This window comes from Schistocerca cancellata, chromosome 9 (assembly GCF_023864275.1).
Source record: "Schistocerca cancellata isolate TAMUIC-IGC-003103 chromosome 9, iqSchCanc2.1, whole genome shotgun sequence".
Taxonomy (NCBI): Eukaryota; Metazoa; Arthropoda; class Insecta; order Orthoptera; family Acrididae; genus Schistocerca; species Schistocerca cancellata.
This window is the reverse complement of record NC_064634.1, coordinates 7409561-7433589: the sequence shown is the minus strand read 5'-3', so window position 1 is coordinate 7433589 and position 24029 is coordinate 7409561. Positions and strand designations below refer to the sequence as shown.

Genomic DNA, 24029 nt, shown 5'->3' with positions numbered 1-24029 from the left:
AACTGAAATAGAGGGTAGCAAAGCAAAAGCTGAAATTCTTAACTCCATTTTCAAATGTTACTTTACAAAGAAAACTCAGGAGAATTTCCCCACTTTAATCCTTATACCACTGAAATGATGAATGAAATAAGTTTTAGTGTCAGTGGCATAGAGAAACAACTTAAATCATTAAAACTGAACAAAGCTCCAGCACCTATGGAATCACTGTCAGATTCTGTATTGAATTTGCATCAGAGTTAGCCTCCTCTTCTATCTTTAATCTATTGTAGATCCCTTGAACAAAAAACCATGCCCGGTGCTTGGAAAAAAGCTCAGGTCACACTTGTCTACAAGAAGGGTAATAGAAGCGATCCACTAAACTATCGTCCAGTATCCGTGACATTGATTTGTTGTAAAATCTTAAAACGTACTCTGAGCTCAAAAGTAATGGGGAATTTGGAAACAATGACCTCCTCAGTGCCGACCAGCACGGATTCTGAAAACATCGATCTTGTGAGACCGAACTTGCACTTTTCTCATGTGACATGTTGAAAGCTTTGGATCGAGGCAATGAGGTAGATGGAGTATTTCGTTATTTCTAAACAGCATTTGACTTCGTACCACATCTACACTTACAATCAATAGCTCAGTCATATGGTGTATCAATTGAAATTTGTGACTGGATTGAGGACATCTTGACAGGGAGGATGCAACATGTTATCTTGGATAGAGAGTTATCATTAAATGTAGAAGTAACTTCAGGTGCGCCCCAGAAAAGTGTGTTGGGACCCTTGCTGTTGATGATGTACTTTAGTGACCTTGCAGACAATATTAATAGCAACCTCACACTTTTTGCAGATGATACAGTTACCTATAATGAAGTACTATCTGAAACAAGCTGCATAAATATTCAGTCAGATCTTGATAAGATTTCAAAGTGGTGCAAAGATTGGCAATGAGCTTTAAATGTTCAAAAATGTAAAATTGTACATTTCACAAAATGAAAAAACGTATCCTATGACTAGAATATCAATGAGTCCCAGTCAGAATTGGCCAACTTGAACAAATATCTGCGTGTAACACTTTGTAGGCATATGAAATGGAATGACCCCATAGCTTCAGTCATGTGTAAAGCAGATAGCAGACTTCGGTTTATTGGTAGAATACCGGCAAGGTGCAGTGTCTACAAAGGAGATTGCTTACAAATCACTCATGCGACCCATCCTAGAATAATGCTCAAGTGTGTGAGACCCCTACCAGATAGGACTAACAGGATATTGAGTGTATAAAGAGAAGGGCAGCACGAATAATTACAGATTTGTTTGATCTGTTGGAGAGTGTCACAGAGATACTGAAATAAGTGAACCAGAAGACTCTTGAAGATACATGTAAACTATCCTGAGAAAGTCTATTAATGAAGTTTCTGGAACCGGCTTTAAATGATGACTGTAGGAATATTCTACATTCCTTTACGTATTGTACACATAGGGGTCATGAGTATAAGATTAGAATAATTACTGCACATACTGAGGCATTCAATCAATCATTCTTCCCACTCTCCGTACATGAATGCAATGGGAAAAAACCTTAATAACTGGTACAATGTCATGTGCTCTGTGCCATGCAGCTCATGGTAGTTTACAGAGTATATATGTAGATGAAGATATGGACTCTGCGTGTTTAAGAAAGTACTGTTATAAATTCATTTTGTTTTTTCAGGTTACAAAGAAGGTTAACTACAAAGAAATGAGTGATAGTGAAGACAATTCAGCTGGGTCAGGCAGTGATTTTGATGATGACGAGGATCCAGATAAAATTGAAGTTCCAGGTAGATCATGAAACCTATAAGTAGCTGCTGAAAGCAAGGAAAAAAAGATTGTACTTTGTAATGCACCGTTTTTGTTGTATTTCAGGTGGGGGCAAAGATTTAGCTACAGCAGCTGCCATAAGCACTTTGAAGGAGGAGGCTAAGGACAGCAAAGTCAAGGCAGAAGATGGAATTGGTATACTTTCATTTCATCATTTTCTAGTCTACAATTAGAACTTACTGTCATTTGAGTTGCATTTCCTGGCAAGTTAGCTAGTTCTATGTTCGAGAGATAATTTGCATGATAAATTGTAACAGCGTGGAACAAGTAATTTTATATTCAAATTTCACATCAATTTGTAAATATGACTACTACATGCTGATCATTTAATTTTTTTCATTTTGTTATTATTAAATATACAGATGTGTGTTAGTAATTCCTAACCATCACCTGTCACACATTAAAATAATAGAAATTGTTCTACGGAAAAGCAGAAGTTGTCCAGGAAAAACTTTTTCAGTTTGTTTTCTAATTTTACTCTGTAGCGTGTCAAACATTTTATATCACTGGGTAAGTTATCAAGAAAATTAATTGCTGTATTGTGCTTCTGTTTTTGCCCTAAAGGCAACCTTAATGCGGTGTAATGAAGGTCATTTTTCCTTGTGGTATTTTAATTATGTACATGGTTGTTCCTTTTGAACTGCAGTGGATTATTTACAACAAAGTTCATGAAGGAATAAATTTAGTTTGGAGCAGCAGTCAAAATGTCTAACTCCTTAAATCCTATAGTTATTATAGATGTGCTTTATTATTTCACACTCCCCCTTCTATAACTTTTTCTTTGTTAATGTTCGAATAAAGTTGAGCAATTTGTGTTTTTTTTAATTCTCACAGTAGGTAGTTTCTGAATGTATGCCCACAAGACAGTGTAGTGTTGTAATTGTGCACAAGAAAACAGTTATGGGGACTTTTCTTAAAAATTCATTTGCACAATAGAGGCAACAGTTGAATGAAGACATAATTTTTGTATGTAGTCTTTCCCATTGCACTTGGTATGGCAGTGCACAAACCTACATAATTCTTTCAACAAGATTATTTACAGTTGGCCAGTAACCGTCTATACACAAAAAAAGGCCGTGTGACCAATGCAAACTCTTTAAACAGAAAATGTGAAATCTGGGCTGTAAGTAGGAAATTGCAACACCTCTAAACCCAAGAAGGTTGTGGTTTGAGTGATGTGGGACAGTTTGTGAACTTGTATTATCATCGAACAATATTGTTTTGACAATAGACACTGTGATGCAACTACAGGTTATTGACCAACATACACATACCGCTGGCCTCGTCACTGAAATACGATAGAAAATTTAAATTTTACATTGTCTTGTGTATGCAATTTTATTTGATACATACATTCCAACTTAGAAAATGTAGCTAACAGACTAAAAGTGAACAACAAATTAATAAACAAATAACTTTGATAGACTTATCTCCGTATCGGGTCCTTTTAATCGTACTGTATTTCTTGAAGTAATTGTCCAGGCCACTTATTTAGTTCGAAAAGGCCGTTAACAGTATCCTTCCCACAAAAGCCAAAATTCTTAATTTCTTTTGGGTCTGTGGGCCCAAATATTTTTAGTGCATGTTGTGATGTTTTGATCTTTTCTCTTGATAGTCATTTTAACTCCTGTGACATAATTTGCGTACAGTGCTTGCCCAGCTTCATTGCAGGGTTTCAGTAAGAGTTGCCAGATCTCAACGAAGTTTATGCTTGCGCTGTTTATTTGGCAGATCACGATGAAGTTTGTGCTTGTGCTATATGACGAGCACCATTGACACCCATTTCGAACAAACTTAACGAAGTTGAACAGCTTGTGTATGATTTCATAGGCTAAACTGTGATTAATCTGGAGGTTACTCACCATGTGGAAATCACTATACTGCTTTTTCTTGTTCATGTTGACATAACAGCAAACAGATAATACCTACAAGGGCCAATCAGTAGTCTGATCACAGTAGCTTAACCCAAGTATACTGGGGTTATATACACTATTGACATTCATGAATACAGATAGACCATGTTGTATGTAGATTTGCTATCCGCATTTTCGCGTAGATGTTATTTTAATTTTAAGTCCAGTGCTGCTACCTTTTAACATTACATGTAAGTAGTAACGCATTAGAGCATCTCAACGCACTTCCCCTGTCGTATTTGTCCAGAATTGAACTGTCAGAACTGTGAAGATGCACTGGATGGGATCTGTATTTAAAATATCAGCTTAAAGGGAAGAAACTTTGCCTGTCGGGGGAAAGAAGCATGTATGAAAGTTGTAGACATTAGAAACAAAGAGAGAGCTTTGGATCACTGCGTGAAAGGTAAGTGCATTATTGACACTCATTGTGCTTTGAGACTTGTGAGAACTGTCCGTGACAGTGCAGAATTATTTCGAAATACTTCTCAATCATTAACTGACTTAAGTATGACTAGAGGACCGAATCTCCCTCAGCAACTATGGAAAGAATGGAAAAAAATGCAAAGCCATTGGATTGAACACCACAACCAACAACATTTGCCTCTCTCTGGAGCTGCTACTCAAACTAAAGTCAAGAGCTCTTATACAGATTTGATGAAAGTAAAGGATGATCCAGCATCTTTCTTGGCCAGCCCTGGTTGGTTCAATCAGTTCAAGCATCGTTTTCACTAGATTAAGATGACAGGAGAAGGCAAAGCAAAGAAATATAAAAATTGCTTTAAAGAAATTGTGAGAGAAAAAGACTGTACTGCAGAGCAGATTTTCAGGCTAATTCTGGAAACAAATGCCGAGCTGCACATTCATTACTATTGAAGAAAAAACAGCACCTGCATGGAACGCTGCCAAAACACGATGACTTGTTTTCAAGGGAAGTGCTGTAGGGAATTGCAAATTAAAACCCCTTATTATCTACCACTTTTAAAATCCTAGGAGACTAAAAGGTTTTGAAAAGAGTGTGCTGAGAGTTTGTTGGAGAAGGAATGATGGTTTTGGTCTATTATTTTGTGTTGCAGTGTTTTTTTTTTTTTTTTAAGTCTATAAATTTTGCAGTAAAACGTTATTTGCTAAGGTAATGGTTATTTTTGGTAAAAATATTAAACAAACTTTGCTATTTTAAACTCAATATGTGAGTAAATAGCACTTATCCCCATATTTTACATATTAATTGACTCTTGATTAATGCAACTTCTGCATGTGTGACAATTTGGCGGAACGTAACTATTGTGTGTAACGAGATTTACCTGTATTTCGAAGCGAGACATGAAATTTTAGACTTTTCATGATAATGTATGTGTCTGTAAGCACTGTCATGAACTTACGGATTTTGAGTGGTGTGGGGATATTCCAGGTGAAGTAGGACACACTTAAGATTTTTAAAAGTTTAAAATTTGGTACTTTTTATATATTTTTTGAAAAGGCTGGACCTTCTACTGTATGGCAACAATGGTTTGTGGCCCATTATTGCTTTCCCTCCATAATTTGTAGCCATTTTTATAAGGTCATATATTTTTCATGTGATGAGTGTGAATTACTTGAGATTTTGGACCTTCATTTCAACTAATAGGCAGGTACGAATTAGCATATCATTATTTACACACACCAAAAAAAAGTTTTGCATCACTCTGGTTCCCAGAACTCTTGTGGATATTGTATCACAGACACAGTCCCTTTGACTGTTCAGATATGTCACTAAACCCACCCAAAGATGTAAACAACCATGCATGAGCAGTGCCTATTAGACGGAGGGGGTCCGACAGCCAATCAGTTCGTCATTCCACCAGGAAGGAGGTACACGCCTTATGTTGTCCTTAGTTCAGCTATGCCTAGACGGTCAATACCATGGTTCGATCGCATCCGCATTGTTATTTTGTGCTAGGAAGGGCTCTCAGCAAGGGAAGTGTCCAGGCGTCACGGAGTGAACCAAAGTGATGTTGTTCGGGCATGGAGGAGGTACAGAGAGACAGGAACTGTCCATGACATGCCTTACTTAGGCTGCCCAAGGGCTACTACTGCAGTGGATGACCACTACCTAGGATTGTGGCTCGGAGGAACCCTGACAGCAATGCCACCATGTTGAATAATGCTTTTCGTGCAGCCACAGGACGTTGTGTTATGACTCAAACTGCACGCAATAGGCTGCATGATGCGCGACTTCACTCCTGACGTCCATGGCGAGGTCCGTCTTTGGAACCACAACACCATGCAGTACGGTACATATGGGCCAAACAACATGCCCAATGGACCACTCAGGATTGGCATCTTGTTCTCTTCACTGATGAGTGTTGCATATGCTTCCAACTGGACAATCGTCGGAGGCAACCCAGTCAGGCTGAACACCTTAGGCACACACTGCAGCGAGTGCAGCAAGGTGGAAGTTCCCTACTGTTTTGGGGTGGCATTATGTGGGGCCGACGTACGCTGCTGGTGGTCATGGAGGGCGCCGTAACGGCTGTACGATACGTGAATGCCATCCTCCGACCGATAGTGCAACCATATCGGCAGCATATTGGCAAGGCATTCGTCTTCATGGACATCAATTTGCACCCCCATCGTGCGCATCTTGTGAATGACTTCCTTGAGGGTAATGACATTGCTCGACTAGAGTGGCCAGCATGTCTCCAGACATGAACCCTATCGAACATGCCTGGGATAGATTGAAAAGGGCTGTTTATGGACGACGTGACCTACCAACCACTCTGAAGGATCTATGCCGAACTGCCATTGAGGGGTGGGACAATCAGGATCAATAGTGCCTTGATGAACTTGTGGATAGTATGCCACGATTAATACAGGCATGCGTCAGTGTAAGAGGACGTGCTACTGGGTATTAGAGGTACAGGTGTGTACAGCAGTCTGGACTACCACCTCTGAAGGTCGCACTGTACGGTGGTACAACATGCAATGTGTGGTTTTCATGACCAATAAAAAGGACAGAAGTGATGTTTATGTTGATCGCTATTCCAATTTTCTGTACAGGTTCCAGAACTCTTGGAACTGAGGTGATGCAAAACTTTTTTTTACATGTGTATTACTGTTACATACGCTGATGTACTGCATGAAGAGTATAAAACTTAAGCAGGTAAGTTATAGGCTTGGATAAATAATATAATACAACAGAATGAACTTTCATGTAACTTGGGTCACTTTCATGTAATTAAGTTTTTATATCAAGAGGGATGTTAGAGATAACTTCATCTTGTTCAGTAATTTACTTCTTTGTGTGAATGTGTAAATAATATCACTACTAAAAATTTCCCAATTTCAGCCAATATTGTAAAAACAGAAAATTAAATGTGTAACATGAGTCACATAATCTGAGTCACAGTTTTATTTTAAAGTTAGAAGAAGAGCATGCTCTCAGCAGCAGCAGAAAGACTGAGTAGGAGGAGGGAGAAGTCAAAGGGTGATGGAAATTATAAGAACTTCAGAAGCAGCATCTGAAAGAAGTTAGAAAAAGCCAGCAGAAGCAGAAACAAAAACAAAAGTTTCTACAGTTGAGTCAACATAAGCAACAACTCTTATTATGAGAAAGAAGAGGTAAAACTAGGGAGAGAGCTAGAAAAAGTCACACAGTGCTCTGTGTAAAGCCATGGCTCGAGCCAATTGTTTCTTGCCCTCTTCACCACAACGTAAAGTCGTCGTTTTTTATAAGTTGTTCAGTGACTTGTGTGGAAATTCATCAGGTGGAAAGTCTGAAAGACCCAGTCAAGGCAGTAATCCACAAAGTAGAGGCCTTAGTTTTGAAAATAGAGACTTGATACTGGTAACTGGTTTCTGCTGTAATGATGACTTTGTCACCAGTCACCTGGCAGGATGCACACAATAGGAATTAGAGAAAATAATGAGAAAAAGGCAGTTCATATTCGTCACTTAGTCATGTCCATCATGGAAACATATGAGATATTCAAACAGGAACACCCTGAAGTTAAAATTGGGAAATCTAAGTTTGCAGAAGTACGCCCACTACATGTTCAATTATGCAGCAAACTGCCTCATAACATATGTTTGTGTGTAAATACCGTGAAAATTTCATGAATGTTATCAGCAGCCTTCATAAGAAACATGATAACATTCCAGCTTACAGCAACATGTTTGTATCAACCATTATATGCTAGCCGTGAAATGAGCCTTGTTGGTGTAATGAATGTAACACATGTTGAAATGATAGAGGTTTCAACAAAACCTATAAAATTGATGAGCTAGAAATTGTTAATTAATCATGGTATATTTGGAAGATGGAAGAAAATAGCTTCAAAATTATTAAAGTCAAGGAAGAAGGCTTTACAGCTGATATAGTGAAATACATAGTTTCCACAATTCCTCAGTCTTCTTCATTGATACACAAAGAGAGCTCAGTATGCATCAGATTATCAGCAAAAGGAAATGGTTCTGAGCCAAGATTCTGAGGAGTTTATACTGTTGCGTATTGATTATGCTGAAAATTATACCCATGTTTCATCAAGATTAGGGCAAAGTGCCCATTGGGCACAAGCGCAAGTTAGTATTTTCACTGTGGCATTCAGGTTCTCGCCACTCAGTTGTTTTGTTACAGACAACTTAACCCACTCCAAGGATACTGCAATTGCATACATTAGCAAGGTACTGTCAGTTATACCTGAAAATGTGAAGGTAGTTTCAGTCTGGCCAGATGGACCTGTTTCACAATTTATAAAAAAATATATTACTGCTTCATTCATTCCATAATGTAGAAATTTATTTGAACTTGTTTGCTGCATCCCATGGTAAAGGAGCTGTAGATGGAATTGGTGCAGTTGCGGAACGTCAAATGTGGACTATAGTAAAAAAGTGAAAATTCATAGTAGATGATGCATTAACTATTGCTTAGGCAGCTGCAAGTACCACAACTATGCACGTTTTTTTTATGTCTATCGATGAAATTCAAGGAATCTACTTAATCTGGCTCAAATATTTTCTTCAGCACCATCAGTACCAAATACAAAAAACATTCACTGCATTCACTACAAGAAAAGAGTACTACAAACAAATCTGTTGTCTCCATACTTAAGAAACTATAGAACATGTGAAAATTGGAGAGTGGTACAAAATAGAATATGGTTCTAAATTCAATGTTCAATGCTGGAGAAGTATGTGCAGTTTTGGGAAATTCTTACTTAATCAGTGCAATAGAGCATGCTGGTCACAATTGGAAATGGCATGTAAAATGTGATTAAATTATATAGACAATTAATCCACTTGATGTTGTCAGTGCAAGAGGATATTTTCAGTTCTCTGACTTTCAAACTGAATTTACAGTTTATTTTCCCAGATGTCACGCTCTTATAATTTTTCATAGTGTTTAAAAAGTGAAATGTCAATGTTAAGTTTATTTTATTTGGTACATAATGTCATATTTTCATATCTCTGCTTGCAGGAAAAAACGTTTTCCAACAATAAATAGCAAGTAACATGGGTCACGTAACATTGAGTCATGCGCCTGTTTTCAAAATATTACAAAATTTCACGTGGTATAAATATTTTTAGAAATTGGTGACTGTGTCATTTGAATGCCAACCTAATATACATTTTCTGTGATAAAAGCCAGATCCATACTCCTAATAGTTCAAGATCACTTTTGACCTAAAATGTACATTAGGAATAGGATGCCCCAAATTTGTAACATGAGTCACAACATAAATTACATTCTTGTTCTTTAATTTTAATGCTTTTTTTCCTGGCTTAAATAACAATTCAAGATCCTTGCCTGAAAAACACAATTTATAATGATTATTTGCAAAAGCAAATATGGGTTTATGAAAAAAAGCCAACATTATATAACACTGATCTCATAATGTAACATGAGTTACCATGGAATCTCCCTGGTGATACAGAATCCCATGTAAGATTACTTGTTAATTACATCAGTCATATGCCATCACAATGTAATCACAGTGGCTATTGGCTGCGCAATGATCATGTCTTATACAAAAAGGGAGCCTGCCATGTGTGGCTACCTATGTGGACAGAATATGACAGTGCTCACATTGTTTGATGACAAATGAACAGGTGTGGCTCATACTAACAGTGTGTTAGCTATTGTGAAACTTTAACAATGGAAGTGAGCCGAAGCTTTGTTACGACACATCAGCAACAATTCACACATGATTTGAGGACTGTGATTATAGAAACTCATGCAGTCCCAGTTAATCAGAAATTTTAATCAAGATGTAGTCAGGAGTTACATGTTAGATTGTAAAGTACAGTAATCAGTAGCACCGGCTAACAACCTTCCATTGAACAATTATCTTCTGTGAAGTGCAGTACAACAATATTACACACCCTCAGAATCAGAATTTTATTATCCCATTATGTACACCATAAATCATTGGTTTAATGCATAATATAATTGAGACACATGCAGTTAGTTAGTTAGTTATGTGTTCCATTGATCAATCTCACGGTAACAGTTATGATGTGGAACGTGTCAAGTGCACAAGAAATGCACACATGAATCCAGATTTTTTTCCCCCCTTTTAAAGCTTAAAATTTTTATTACCTACCCCATTCTCTTTAACGGCACAAAATGCCTTTATTATACCTATAGATTTATTTATTCCTATTCAAGAATTCATCTGTGTTGTCAAGGAGATATGATTTAAATTTGTTTTTGAAACTGTTACTGCTGTCTGTCAGACATTTGATTTCATCTGGTAATTTATTGAAAAGTTTTACAGCAGCATATTTTACCCCATTCTGTGGTAAAGGCAGCTTAAGTAGAGGATAGTGTAAGTCTTTCTTTCTTCTGGTGTTATAATCGTGAATGTTACCGTTGATTTTTAAACTGGTCCATGTTGTTGAGATCAAATTTCATTTCTGAGTAAATGTTCTGTGAGGCTGTTGTAAGAATTCCTAACCTTTTAAACAGATGCCTACAAGATGTGGGACTATGAGCCCCACACATTATTCTAACCACTTTCTTTTGAGCAATGAATACTTTTTGCATAAGCTTTGAGTTGCCCAAAATTTTATTCTGTATGACATTAGAGAGTGGCAGTATGCAAAGTATGTTAGCTTGCTAATTTCTGTATCCTTAAAATTGGCAATTATTCTGATTGCAAATGTTGCTGATCCTAGTCACTTCAGGAGATCCAAAATATGAATTTTCCAGAATGAGATTTTCACTCTGCAGCGGAGTGTGCGCTGATATGAAACTTCCTGGCAGATTAAAACTGTGTGCCCGACCGAGACTCGAACTCGGGACCTTTGCCTTTCGCGGGCAAGTGCTCTACCAACTGAGCTACCGAAGCACGACTCACGCCCGGTACTCACAGCTTTACTTCTGCCAGTACCTCGTCTCCTACCTTCCAAACTTTACAGAAGCTCTCCTGCGAACCCCGAGTTCGAGTCTCGGTCGGGCACACAGTTTTAATCTGCCAGGAAGTTTCATGAATTTTCCAGTTACGATTCTCATCTGTATGTTTGCTCAAGAACTTAACATGCTCCACCCTTGCTACTGACTTCTGTAGGTGTGTTATATTTATTGAAGGAACTGTGATCCTTGCAGCAGAAAATTGGATATACTGTGTTTTTTCAAAGTTCAGAGCAAGTCCATTCACAGAAAACCAATTAATAAATTTTCCGAAGGCATTATTTGTATCATTTTCTATTGGAGTTTCCTTTACTGGACTAATAATGATGCTTGTATTATCAGCAAACATTGTCAGTTTAGCTTTGTCTTTCAGATAAGTAGGGAGGTCATAACCGTCTGGTACACCTAATGTAATTTCATCACAGTTAGATGAAGTGGCAAACTTCCTTAAATCACTTAACTGTATAAAGAAACTTTTTGCTTCCTGTTCTGTAGATATGACTTCAACCATTCATATGCTGTTCCATTTATACCATAGAATTGTACTTTCTGTAACATAATTTCACAGTTCACACAATCAAGTGCTTTGCATAAGTCGCACAAAATTCCCATAGGTGATATTTTACTGTTTAAAGACTACGATGTGGGCAGTGGAATTGTATATTGCTTTCTCAGTGGAACAGGATATTTGAAATCCGAATTGTGATGTACTAAGTATCCCATTACTGTTGAAATGGCTAACCACTTTTGAGTACATTACTTACTTGATGATTTTTGAAAATGCTGTAAGCAGGGATACTGGCTGGTTATTTTTGACATCTGTGGTGCCTCCTCTTTTGTTGAGAGGCTTGACAATGGCATATTTTAACCTGTCTCTTGAGTTAATGATGTATGTATGTGAATCAGAACATGAGCTATAACTGCTCCCCATTGTTTTAATATCTCGTTAGAGATGTCATCTACTCCAATAGAACATTTATTTTTCAAATATTTAATGATTTTCCTTATTTCAAAAGAGGTTGTTAGGTGAAAATTAATCTGGGTAAGATTGCTCAGAACTGACTCTTCCATGTATGGCTTAGCTTTTTCTTTTGAACTATTTGCACCAGTGTTTTCACATACACTTAAGAAATGGTTGTTAAATCTATTAGCTACTTGTGTACTCTTGGTTAAGATGGTATCATTCTTTTTAATAGTAATACTACCTACCCCAGTGGTTAATTTTCCTGTCTCCCTTCTAACAACATTCCATGTTGATTTGATTTGTTTGCCCAAGTTGTTAATTCCATAACATACATATTTCTTGATTTTCTGACATCTTTTCTCGGTATGTTACAATAATTTTTATAATGTAAAATTGCTTCTGTTTCTTTACTAATTCTTGTGTCTAAACAGTTTTCTATTTCTTTGTGAAGACATTTTAATATCTGTAGGAATCTTTTGTTTGAAAACTGCATGGTGTTACATTTAGTAAATTTTTTTGGTCAACATTGTTCAAAAAGGGATATAAATTTATTAAGAAATAGGTTGCATTTATCATTAGTATTTGGATCATTATATCAGGGTGTATACCCTCTGGGAAATTTGGAAAAAAACCTAGGAATTTTTTTCATCTGGGAGAAAACCGGAAAAAATCCGGCAATTTTTTAGGATTCCGGGAATTTTTCGTTGTTTTAGACTTCAGTTAAATTTTTGTTATTTTGACTGGTAAGAACACATAAACAGCGAACTGCGTCTAAGGTTTTAGCAAGAAGACCACGGAATACTTCATAACAATAAACTGCTGCCGACGAGCTTGATGTCACAACTGTTTACATAAATTCGTCTGAGCAGCTGCCCACGGGCTCACGTGTATGCGCACTTGAGTTGCGTGTGGGCGGTACCTTCTCTCACTTCCGGCTACTTGAAGTGTGGCTGTTAGCTCTATCAGCAGCAGCAACAAGCAGCCAGACACTACTTGGAAAAATTTTTCTGGCGCGCCTGGGCTGCCAATTACTACATGCGCATAGCGGTCTGGGTTGTAGTGGGTAGGGGTTAGTCTCCACGTAAGCCGTGTATGTGTTTAGTGATTTTGCTGCTTCCTCTTTGTTTACACTTCTCACATCAAATGAAAACAAAACAGATTTCTGTGGGTGGGAGCTATCAAGTGAATTAAAGTACAGAAGGCTAACATGTTATTAGTTGTTTTCTGATTTTATTTTATTTCCACATTTTTTGGCAGTCAGTCACCTTGCAGGACAATGAAGTTATTTTTGTCGGTTTGCTAAATAAATGTGGCTTTTATTAATCTTTTCCCCAGAGGCAGTCAGTTTATTAGAAACGAAGTGTTTCATTCTGTGCTATCGGCTAGTTTCAACTGTTCACTGAATTTCAAGTGCAGATTTTCATCTTCTGGCATGTATGGCATTATGCAACAATAAAGAACCAAACATGAGGTAGTACAGTACTGGTACTGCAAGAAAATTTGCATCCCAAAAACAGCATTGAAATCTTGATATCAGGTTGGGGCCTACTTCATTGTGAATTTGGACACACGAATGTGCACTTTAAGCTGAATTGTGCGTGTTAGTATGGTGTACGAAATTCCGACACTCTTGGAATATCGTATTTCTTTTATGGCGTCATATAAGACCTCTTAATACCATATACAGGGTGTCCAAAAATGACCGGTATATTTCAAACGGCAATAAAAACTAAACGAGCAGCGATAGAAATACACCGTTTGTTGCAATATGCTTGGGACAACAGTACATTTTCAGGCGGACAAACTTTCGAAATTACAGTAGTTACAATTTTCAACAACAGATGGCGCTGCACGTGATGTGAAAGATATAGAAGACAACGCAGTCTGTGGGTGCGCCATTCTGTACGTCGTCTTTCTGCTGTAAGCGTGTGCTGTTCACAACGTGCAAGTGTGCTGTGGACAACATGGTTTATTCCTTAGAACAGAGGATTTTTCTGGTGTTGGAATTCCACCGCCTAGAACACAGTGTTGTTGCAACAAGACGAAGTTTTCAACGGAGGTTTAATGTAACCAAAGGACCGAAAAGCGATACAATAAAGGATCTGTTTGAAAAATTTCAACGGACTGGGAACATGACGGATGAACGTGCTGGAAAGGTAGGGCGACCGCGTACGGCAACCACAGAGGGCAACGCGCAGCTGGTGCAGCAGGTGATCCAACAGCGACCTCGGGTTTCCGTTCGCCGTGTTGCAGCTGCGGTCCAACTGACACCAACGTCCACATATCGTCTCATGCACCAGAGTTTACACCTCTATCCATACAAAATTCAAACGCGGCAACCCCTCAGCGCCGCTACCGTTGCTGCACGAGAGACATTCACTAACGATATAGTGCACAGGATTGATGACGGCGATATGCATGTGGGCAGCATTTGGTTTACTGACGAAGCTTATTTTTACCTGGACGGCTTCGTCAATAAACAGAACTGGCGCATATGGGGAACCGAAAAGCCCCGTGTTGCAGTCCCATCGTCCCTGCATCCTCAAAAAGTACTGGTCTGGGCCGCCACTTCTTCCTAAGGAATCATTGGCCCATTTTTCAGATCCGAAACGATTACTGCATCATGCTATCTGGACATTCTTCGTGAATTTGTGGCGGTACAAACCGCCTTAGACGACACTGCGAACACCTCGTGGTTTATGCAAGATGGTGCCCGGCCACATCGCACGGCCGACGTCTTTAATTTCCTGAATGAAAATTTCGATGATCGTGTGATTGCTTTGGGCTATCCGAAACATACAGGAGGCAGCGTGGATTGGCCTCCCTATTTGCCAGACATGAACCCCTGTGACTTCTTTCTGTGGGGACACTTGAAAGACCAGGTGTACCGCCAGAATCCAGAAACAATTGAACAGCTGAAGCAGTACATCTCATCTGCATGTGAAGCCATTCCGCCAGACACGTTGTCAAAGGTTTCGGGTAATTTCATTCAGAGACTACGCCATATTATTGCTACGCATGGTGGATATGTGGAAAATATAGTACTATAGAGTTTCCCAGACCGCAGCGCCATCTGTTGTTGAAAATTGTAACTACTGTAATTTCGAAAGTTTGTCTGCCTGAAAATGTACTGTTGTCCCAAGCATATTGCAACAAACGGTGTATTTCTATCGCTGCTCGTTTAGCTTTTATTGTCGTTTCAAATATACCGGTCATTTTTGAAACACCCTGTATGTACGAACATATGGGCTTCCTATGTGATCATAGCTGCCCAAGTGCAGTAATGCCTGCTTTCTGGCACGCTCTGGCAAATGCTGAAACGAAGCTATTTCTAACAGGTAGTGGGATGATATTGCGAATGGTGCTTTGAAAAGTGTTAGTTTCATAGTAAATTTCCTTTTACACAAGATGAATTATGTTACATGTGTGAATATGCAGTGAATTTAATAAATCACAGAGCGTTTGACCCTCATTTAAAACTTAACACAATGAGGACTAGCCACTAAGAAGAATGTTGAGCCCAGAAGACCAGTCATTAATGTCATTATTTAAAATTTGACTGGTGCATTTGTCTGATGTATCTTAAAGTGTAACACACGCAAGAAAAGACCAATATAATATGTGAGAGCCTAACTTTTCTTGTAGCTATGTACTTAAATTTAAACTGTTAACTTTTCCTATTTGTGTGTTCACACTACTTAACATTGATGTTACTATTGGCTGACTATGTCACGTGTCCTGTGTCCTCAATATCTGCTGTCATTGGCTGATGAGATCAGGTGAAATGAGTGATGACCGGTTTACAAAAGTGCATTTCAATCTTGATTTCAATGGTTCGGAAACTGACGTGCTGTTTCGAATCTGTACTTTCGTAATACGAATAGAAAAATATGCAGCATATCGTCAAATGAAAATTCACAGCGTAAATGTTGCTGCACATCACAGGTCTCTCCAGAACTTTTTTTGCTGAGTTTTTTAATTCTCTGAAGTTCCATGTCACGTATAAAACCTTTACCATTCAAAGGATTGATATTTTTACAACTCCAGGGGAAAGTATACTGCCACGTATCAGGGAGAAAGTGTATTTTTCACCATGGAAGCAGAGTATTTTCAAGTGGAAAAAGTGTATTTTTAACCAGGAAAACTCCGGGGAATTTTTTTTTTCTTGTCCGCTTATACACCCAGCATTTAAGTCTCCCCTACTAACATTTCTTAAAATTTTCTCTGAAGTGCTCTGTAGATATTGGGTTGAGCGACCTTACACTTTTACTTAATGGTTTCTGAACTGTACACCCCGCTAGATTTTGTAAGTTAATCAAATGTGCATCATAGTCTGATAATCCATTTATCACAGGGAACACATGTGTTAGTTGTGCATCCTTTTGCTGTACAAATAGAGTATCTATTAGAGTGCTGCTGTCTTGATCTATAAGTGTAATGAAATTGATCACTGATTCTAAGTTACATGTCATTAATAACCTTGAAATTAATCCTAATTTGCAGCTATCAGTACAAGCTTATATACTCAACTAAGAAACCTACTTCACCATTTAAAAATTCCATGACTGAATAACAACATTTTTTACTCAATGATGGCATGTAATACATGTTTCAGCAAACCTAATTCCACTCTGTGAAGTTTTTCACTTTTAATTTATAATCTGTGGATTGGACCATGAAATTATCTTTGTTTTTAGTATGGTGCAAATCTTCAAAATGATTTCCTATAAATAATTCTGGTTTCTTATGTATGAAGATAAAAAATTCATAAATATAAATGTTCACAATGAGAGTTGTTATAACAATGAAAATAATCAATTTTCAAAACCCTGGGTCAGGGGAGACTTACCAGTCAGGATGAGAAGGAAAGACCAATTGCTGGGACTGTACTGGAAGAAATTTGAAAACTAGAGAGCTTAAAAGTGGAAGACAGGGTAATATGCAAGACAGAGATTACTGCCAAAACATTGTGAACAAGTTAATGCAAGTGAAAAGCTAAGTGAATTGTACGTAATAGCAGAGGGGGATGGCAAACATTAGACAGGTCAGAAAATGAAAGATGTAGAAAACTGAAGAAAGGAGTAGTTACTGTGAAGAAATGCTGTGACAGAATAAATTACTGTAAATTGCAGACAGGTGGGTGGCGAGAACTGAGGACATTCTATAGTGCTAATTCCCAACCACAAAGTTCTGAGAAACTGGTGTCTGAGGGAAGAATCCAGATGGTGCCTGTGGTGAAACAGCCCCTGAGGTCACGTTGTAGAAGATGCTCTGCTACAGGATATTGTTTGTTGCTGGTATACTCCCTCGACCTGTGCCCATTCATCCTAACTTACAACTTACTGGTAGACATGATGATGTAAAAGGCAGAACAGTGTTGGTATACAATGTTTCGTTTCACAGGTGGCCATCCCTTTGATAGTATACATTTTGCAATTTACAGAGTTGATACAGGAGGTAATAGAAGGGTGCATAGGGAAAGTTTTGCAGCAGGGACGGTCAGAGGGGTGGGAGCCATAGGGTAGGGAGATGGGTGCAGAAGGAGCACAGGGTCTTAGAAGGATATTGCGGAGATTGGAAGGGCTACAGAAAGCTGTTTTAGGTGTGGTGGGCAAAATCTCAGACAGAATGGAACTCATTTCAGGGCAAGATTTTAGGAAGTCAGAGCCTTGTCAAAGTAGCTGATTAATATGTTCAAGACCAGCATAATACTGAGTGTCAAGTGGTGTGCTCCGTAGTTGTTTTTTGGAGGGATCAGAAGTGTCAGGATTGGATGTGATGGTCTGGAAAATTTGCTTTTGAACTAGGCTGGTAGGGTATTTATGTCCAGTGAAGTATGATGTGGGAAAGGCGGTGTACAGTTATGTTTTCCCCAAATGCCACAGCTGCAGGAGAGGTATCGTTTGACATGGAAGTGATGGCAACTGTCAGAATGAAAGTACTGTTGTTTGTTAGTAGGTTTAATGTGGACAAAAGTATATAGCTGGCCTTCGGTGAGAATGAGATCAATATCAAGAAAGTGGCATGGGATTTGGAATAGGACCATGTGAAATTTAATTGGGAGAAGGTATTTAGAGATTTCAGGAATTTTAACAGGTCAGCCTCACCTTGAGTCCATATGCCAAAGATGTCATCAATGTACCCAAACCAAACCATGGGCAGAAGACATTTGGATCCCAGGAAAGCCCCTCCAAGTGATCCATGAAAAGGTTGGCGTAGGAAGGAGCCATCCTGGTTCCCATAGCCGTACCCCTGATCTGTTGTATGTCTGCTCCTCAAAGGTGAAGTTGTTGTTGCTAAGTATAAAGTTGATTAAGGTGAGCAGGAAGGATGTCATAGGTTTGGAATCTGGTGGGTGCTGACTGAGGAAATGTACAGCAGCAGACTGACTAGGTACATGGGGCATGTTGGTATAAGAGGGATGTGGCATCAATGGTGACAAGCAAGGTGTGTGGCGGGAGTGGAATGGACATGGATTTCAGACAATCTAGGAAATGGTTGACATCTTTAATGTAGGAGGGAAGTCTTTGTTCTACAGGTTGCAGGTACTGATCAACTGAGGTAGATATATGTTTGGTGGGTGCTTTGAAGCTACAACTATAGGATGGCCAGGATAGTGTTTGTGGCTCTTAGGAAGAAGATAAAAGGTGGGGGTGTGTGGTTTGGATGGGATAAGAAGTTCTGTGGATTGAGGTGTTAGTTGTTATGAGAGGTCTGAGGTTTTAAGGAGAGACTGCATGTCAGTTTCAATCACAGGGATGGGATCTTGATGGCAGATGCCGTATGTAGGGGTGTCAGACAGCTGGCGTAGACCTTCACTAACATATTCCTGTCGGTCAAGTACTACAGTGGTAGAACCTTTGTGTGCTGGGAGGATAACGATGGAATCGTCAGCCTTTAGGGAACACAGAGCCAGGTATTCATGTTGCAGGGACCTCAGGAAGGGTTATGAAGCAATGCTGGATATGAGGAATTCTTAGAAGGCATGTAAGGGATGATTTTGAGGTAGTGGTGGTGAATAAAATTGATATCATGGTCAAAACTGTTCAAGGCAGGGTTTAATGTCAGGTTTGTTGTTGGACAGGTTTTGAAATTGGGTTGCAAGTGATATTTCCAGTTGACATTACCTCCAAAGCGGCATGATTAAATGCAGTTTTAGGGCTGAAAGCGAGACCCTTGGATAATACAGATAAAATGGGAGGGTAGAGTACTGTAGGTGAGAGGTTGAGATCACTGTACTGTTGTGACTTGTGATTATGAGTAATTATTTGTCTGGGAGGCAGTGCTGAAGGCTGTGGGATGTTAAGGAGGTTGGTCAATCACAGTTTGTAGGAGAGGAGTGGTGGTTGGTGGTGTGACTGATTAGGGAGCTGCACAGGGATAGGAAGGGAAACACCCCTGTTGAAGCAGTTTAGGAGAAGGTGGGATAGCTTTTTGGGGTGAAGTCCAGTATGTTGTTGCAGTTTGAAGTTGGCTTGGTGGATGACACCATCCAAGGAAACATGAGGGGCAGATAACTGCAGGATTTTCAGGAGAGAAGTCAGGAGGAGTGAAAATTGGCAGATGATGCATATAGGTCACAGATTAGTCAGATAAGTGTAAGGGATCGTTGTATTTAAGATTGTAAAAGAGCCTGCTGTAGAGGGGGATTACGTCCAGAAACAGGGACTTTCAGTGTTAGCTAGGCCTGTGGGAGTAACTCCAAAGGACAAGCAGGTTTCAAGAAACAGAATGTGGGACCTTAGCTTTGATAGTGCAAAAACATGTTTTTGAAAAGAATGGATATAATATGTGATGAGATTTATCATGGCAAGAGAGGATGGGCTGGAGTGTCACAAATAGTGCGAATGGCAAAAATGAGAAGCAGGGAGTGGAAAAAGATGAAAAAATGGAAGAAAATCATGGAAAAAATTTGTACAAAAATCATGAGAATAGACAATGGTTAATAAGAAGTAACGAGTGGATGAGAATTTCTCGACAGAAAAATTGTCTGTACAATACGAAAAAATGATTAGAAAAGAAAAAATTCAATAGGGAAAATCATGAAAAGAGATAAAAGTTAAAAACTGAAAGTCATAGGAGAAAATGTAAATTACTGTGCGTGAGAATAAAGTAATGTAGGAGACTGCAGTAAAAGTCAATTAAAGCAGTTTGGTGAAAAGCAAACACACAAAAAATTGGAAGAATTACATATTAACAAGTAAGTGGATGTTGGGAAACAAAATAGCTGTCAAATTTGCAAATAAATTGGCGAAAGACTATCGGGAGAAGGCCTTGCTGTGTACTGATACTGAGTCATAAACAGTTTGTCATATGCAAATTTGTGAATGACAATAGACTTGTCTATGTGTACAGAAATCAGTAGGGGCAAAGTGTTCATTAATCTGGATAGTACAGATAAAAGAAATGAACACACTAGCATCTACATCTACATACATACTCCGCAATCCACCATACGGTGCATGGCAGAGGGTACCTCGTACCACAACTAGCATCTTCTCTCCCTGTTCCACTCCCAAACAGAATGAGGGAAAAATGACTGCCTATATGCCTCTGTATGAGCCCTATTCTCTCTTATCTTATCTTTGTGGTCTTTCCGCGAAATATAAGTTGGCGGCAGTAAAATTGTACTGCAGTCAGCCTCAAATACTGGTTCTCTAAATTTCCTCAGTAGCGATTCACAAAAAGAACGCCTCCTTTCCTCCAGAGACTCCCCCCTGAGCTCCTGAAGCATTTCCGTAGCACTCATGTGATGATCAAACCTACTAGTAACAAATCTAGCAGCCCGCCTCTGAATTGCTTCTATGTCCTCCGTCAATCTGACCTGATAGGGATCCCAAACACTCAAGCAGTACTCAAGAATAGGTCATATTAGTGTTTTATAAGTGGTCACCTTTAAAGATGAACCACATCTTCCCAAAATTTTACCAATGAACCGAAGACGACTATCCGCCTTCCCCACAACTGCCATTACATGTTTGTCCCACTTCATATCGCTCTGCAATGTTACGCCCAAATATTTAATCGACGTGACTGTGTGAAGCGCTACACTACTAATGGAGTATTCAAACATTACAGGATTATTTTTCCTATTCATCTGGATTAATTTACATTTATCTATATTTGGAGTTAGCTGCCATTCTTTACACCAATCACAAATCCTGTCCAAGTCATCTTGTATCCTCCTACAGTCACTCAACGACACCTTCCCGTACACCACAGCAGCAGCAGCATCATCATCAGCAAACAGCCACACATTGCTATCCACCCTATCCAAAAGATCATTTATGTAGATAGAAAACAACAGCAGACCTACCACACTTCCCTGGGGCACTCCAGATGATACCCTCACCTCCGATGAACACTCACCATCGACGACAAGCACATAAGGTAGAAGAGAGGTGACAGTTTGAACAAGACAGCTGATGACAAGATTGATAAGAGAATTACATAAGAAGTAATGATGCCCACATAGGCTAATATAAGTACAAAAATGTAATGTAATTGGATAGATAAAAAAAAAAATCTACTCAGCAAGTAGTAGCAGGAGAACAAACATGTAAGGGAGGTTTTAGGTATGCAAGCTTTCGGAGCCAGTGGCTCCTTCTTCCGGCAGTAGGGTGGAAGGGGGAGGAAGAGGGGTGAAGGAAAAGGACTGCAGAGGTTTAGGAAGAGCTTTAGAGTTTGGCAAAGTCAGCCAGAACCCCAGGTCAGAGGAGATTTTCTGGACAGGATAAGAAAGGAAGACCAAGAGCTCAAAGGTGGAAGACAAGGTAACATGTTAGACGGAGACTACTGCTACAATGTCGTGCACAAGTTAATAAGAATGAGAAGCTAAGTGCATTGTACATAACAGAGGCGGAAGGGGGACGGCAAAACATAGACAAGTTAGAAAATAAAAGATGTAGAAAACTAAAATGTAGTGAAGAAAGGGGTAGTTACTGTGAATAAATGGTGAGATGGAAGGAATTAATGTAAATTGAGGCCAGGTGTATGGTTAGAACCAAGGACACGTAGTGCTAGTTCCCACCTGCGGAGTTCTGAGAAACTAGTGTCTGGGGGTAGAATCTATATAGTCCATATGGTGAAAGAGGCACTGGTCATGACTGTCATGGTGCGGAGCATGCTCTGCAACAGGATATTGTGTGTTGCTGGTATACACCCCGTGCCTGTGCCTGTTCATCCAATCTGTTAACTTTGGGGAAACAGTCATGCCAATGTAAAAGGCCGAACAGTGTTCACATAACAGTTTGTATATGACATGTCATTTCACAGGTATATGTCTTTGATAGTACATGTTTTGTCAGTTACAGTCTTGCTGCAGGGACGGTCACAGGGGTAGGGAGATGAGTGCAGAAGGAGTATAGGGTCTGACAAGGATATTGTGGAGATTGGGAGGGCGACTGGAAGCTATTCTAGGTGTGGTGGGCAAAATCTCTTGACAGAATGTCTCTCATTTCAGGGCATGCTTTTAGGAAGTCATAGCCTTGTTAAGGTAGCTGATTATTACATTCAAGACAAAGATAGTACTGAGTGACAAGTGGTGTGTTCTGAAGTTGTCTGTTGGAGGGATCAGCAGTACCAGGATTGGATGTGATGGTCCGGGAAATCTGCTTTTGATCTAGGCTGGTGGGGTAATTACATCCAGTGAAGGCTGAGGTAAGAGTGGTGGTGTATTGCGGTAAAGAATCTGCTTCCAAACAAATATGTTTGCCTCAAATGCCAAGGCTGTATGGAAAAGAATGTTTGACATGGAAATGATGGCAACCATCAGAATGTAACTACTGTTGTTTGTTAGTAGGTTTAATGTAGTTTCGGTGAGGATGAGATCAATATCAAGAAAGTGGCATGGGATTTGGAATAGGACCATGTGAAATTTAATTGGGAGAAGGTACTTACAGATTCCAGCAATTTTAACAGGTTAGCTTCACAATGAATCCATATGGCAAAGATGTCATCAATGTATCTAAACCAAACCAGGGGTTGAAGACTAGCAGATCCCAGGAAAGCTCCTTCCAAGTGACCCATAAAAAGGTTGGTGTAGGAAGGAGCCATGTTGCTTCCCATAGCCGTACCCCTGATCTGTTTGTAGTCAGCCCCTCAAAAGTGAAGTTGTTGTTAAGTATAAAGCCGATTAAATTGAGCAGGAAGGATGTCATAGTTTGAAATTGGATGGGTACCGCCTGAGGAAATGTTCAGCAGCAGACAAACCAAGTATGAGGGGGATGTTGATATAGAGGGAGGTGGCGTCAGTGGTGACCAGTACAGTGTGTGGTGGGAGCAGGATGGGAATGGATTTCAGATGATATAGGAAGTGGTTGGTGTCTTTAATACAGGAGGGAAGTCTTTGTAGTATGGGTTGCAACAAAATGTCCTTGTTTCTCACCACCCACCTGGCCTTAATTTACATTAATTTCTTCCATCTCAGCATTTTGTCACAGTAACTTCTCCTTTCTTCACTTCATTTGAGTTTTCTACCAGTTTCATTTTCTGACCAGTCTATTATTTACTGTCCCACTCCCACATACATACAGTGAATTTAGCTTTCCACTCATGTTGACTCGTTCATGATATATTAGCTGTAATCTCTGTCTTGCTTATTACCCTGTTTTCCACTTTTAAGCTCTCAGGTTTTCAAATCTCATCCATTGAATCGCAATAATCAATCTTTCCTTCCCATCCTGTCCGGTAACCTTCCCTGACCCGGGGTTCTGGGTGATTTTACTGATCTCCACCTCTTTTCCTTAATCTCTCCAGTCCTTTTCCTTCTCCTCTCATAATCCCCCTTCAGTCCTTTTGTCGGAAGGCTCCAAAAGCTTCCTAAACTAAAACCTTTTTGATATGTGTGTTTTCTGCCACCGCTTGGTGAGCAGATTTTATTATCCATCCAGTTACATTACAGAACGAGAGTAAGGTAG

At 39.3% G+C, this 24029-nt stretch overlaps 1 protein-coding gene across 2 annotated transcripts in view; it reads left to right on the top strand.

Annotated features, from left to right (window-relative positions):
• Window positions 1–24029, top strand: part of LOC126101610 (protein strawberry notch) — a 274618-nt gene that overhangs the window by 4572 nt on the left and 246017 nt on the right. For both annotated transcript variants that reach the window (XM_049912293.1, XM_049912294.1), the window contains 2 exons: window positions 1699–1807; window positions 1893–1982. In XM_049912293.1, the coding sequence (XP_049768250.1) occupies window positions 1699–1807; window positions 1893–1982 (199 nt within the window). The remainder of the gene's footprint in view (window positions 1–1698; window positions 1808–1892; window positions 1983–24029) is intronic.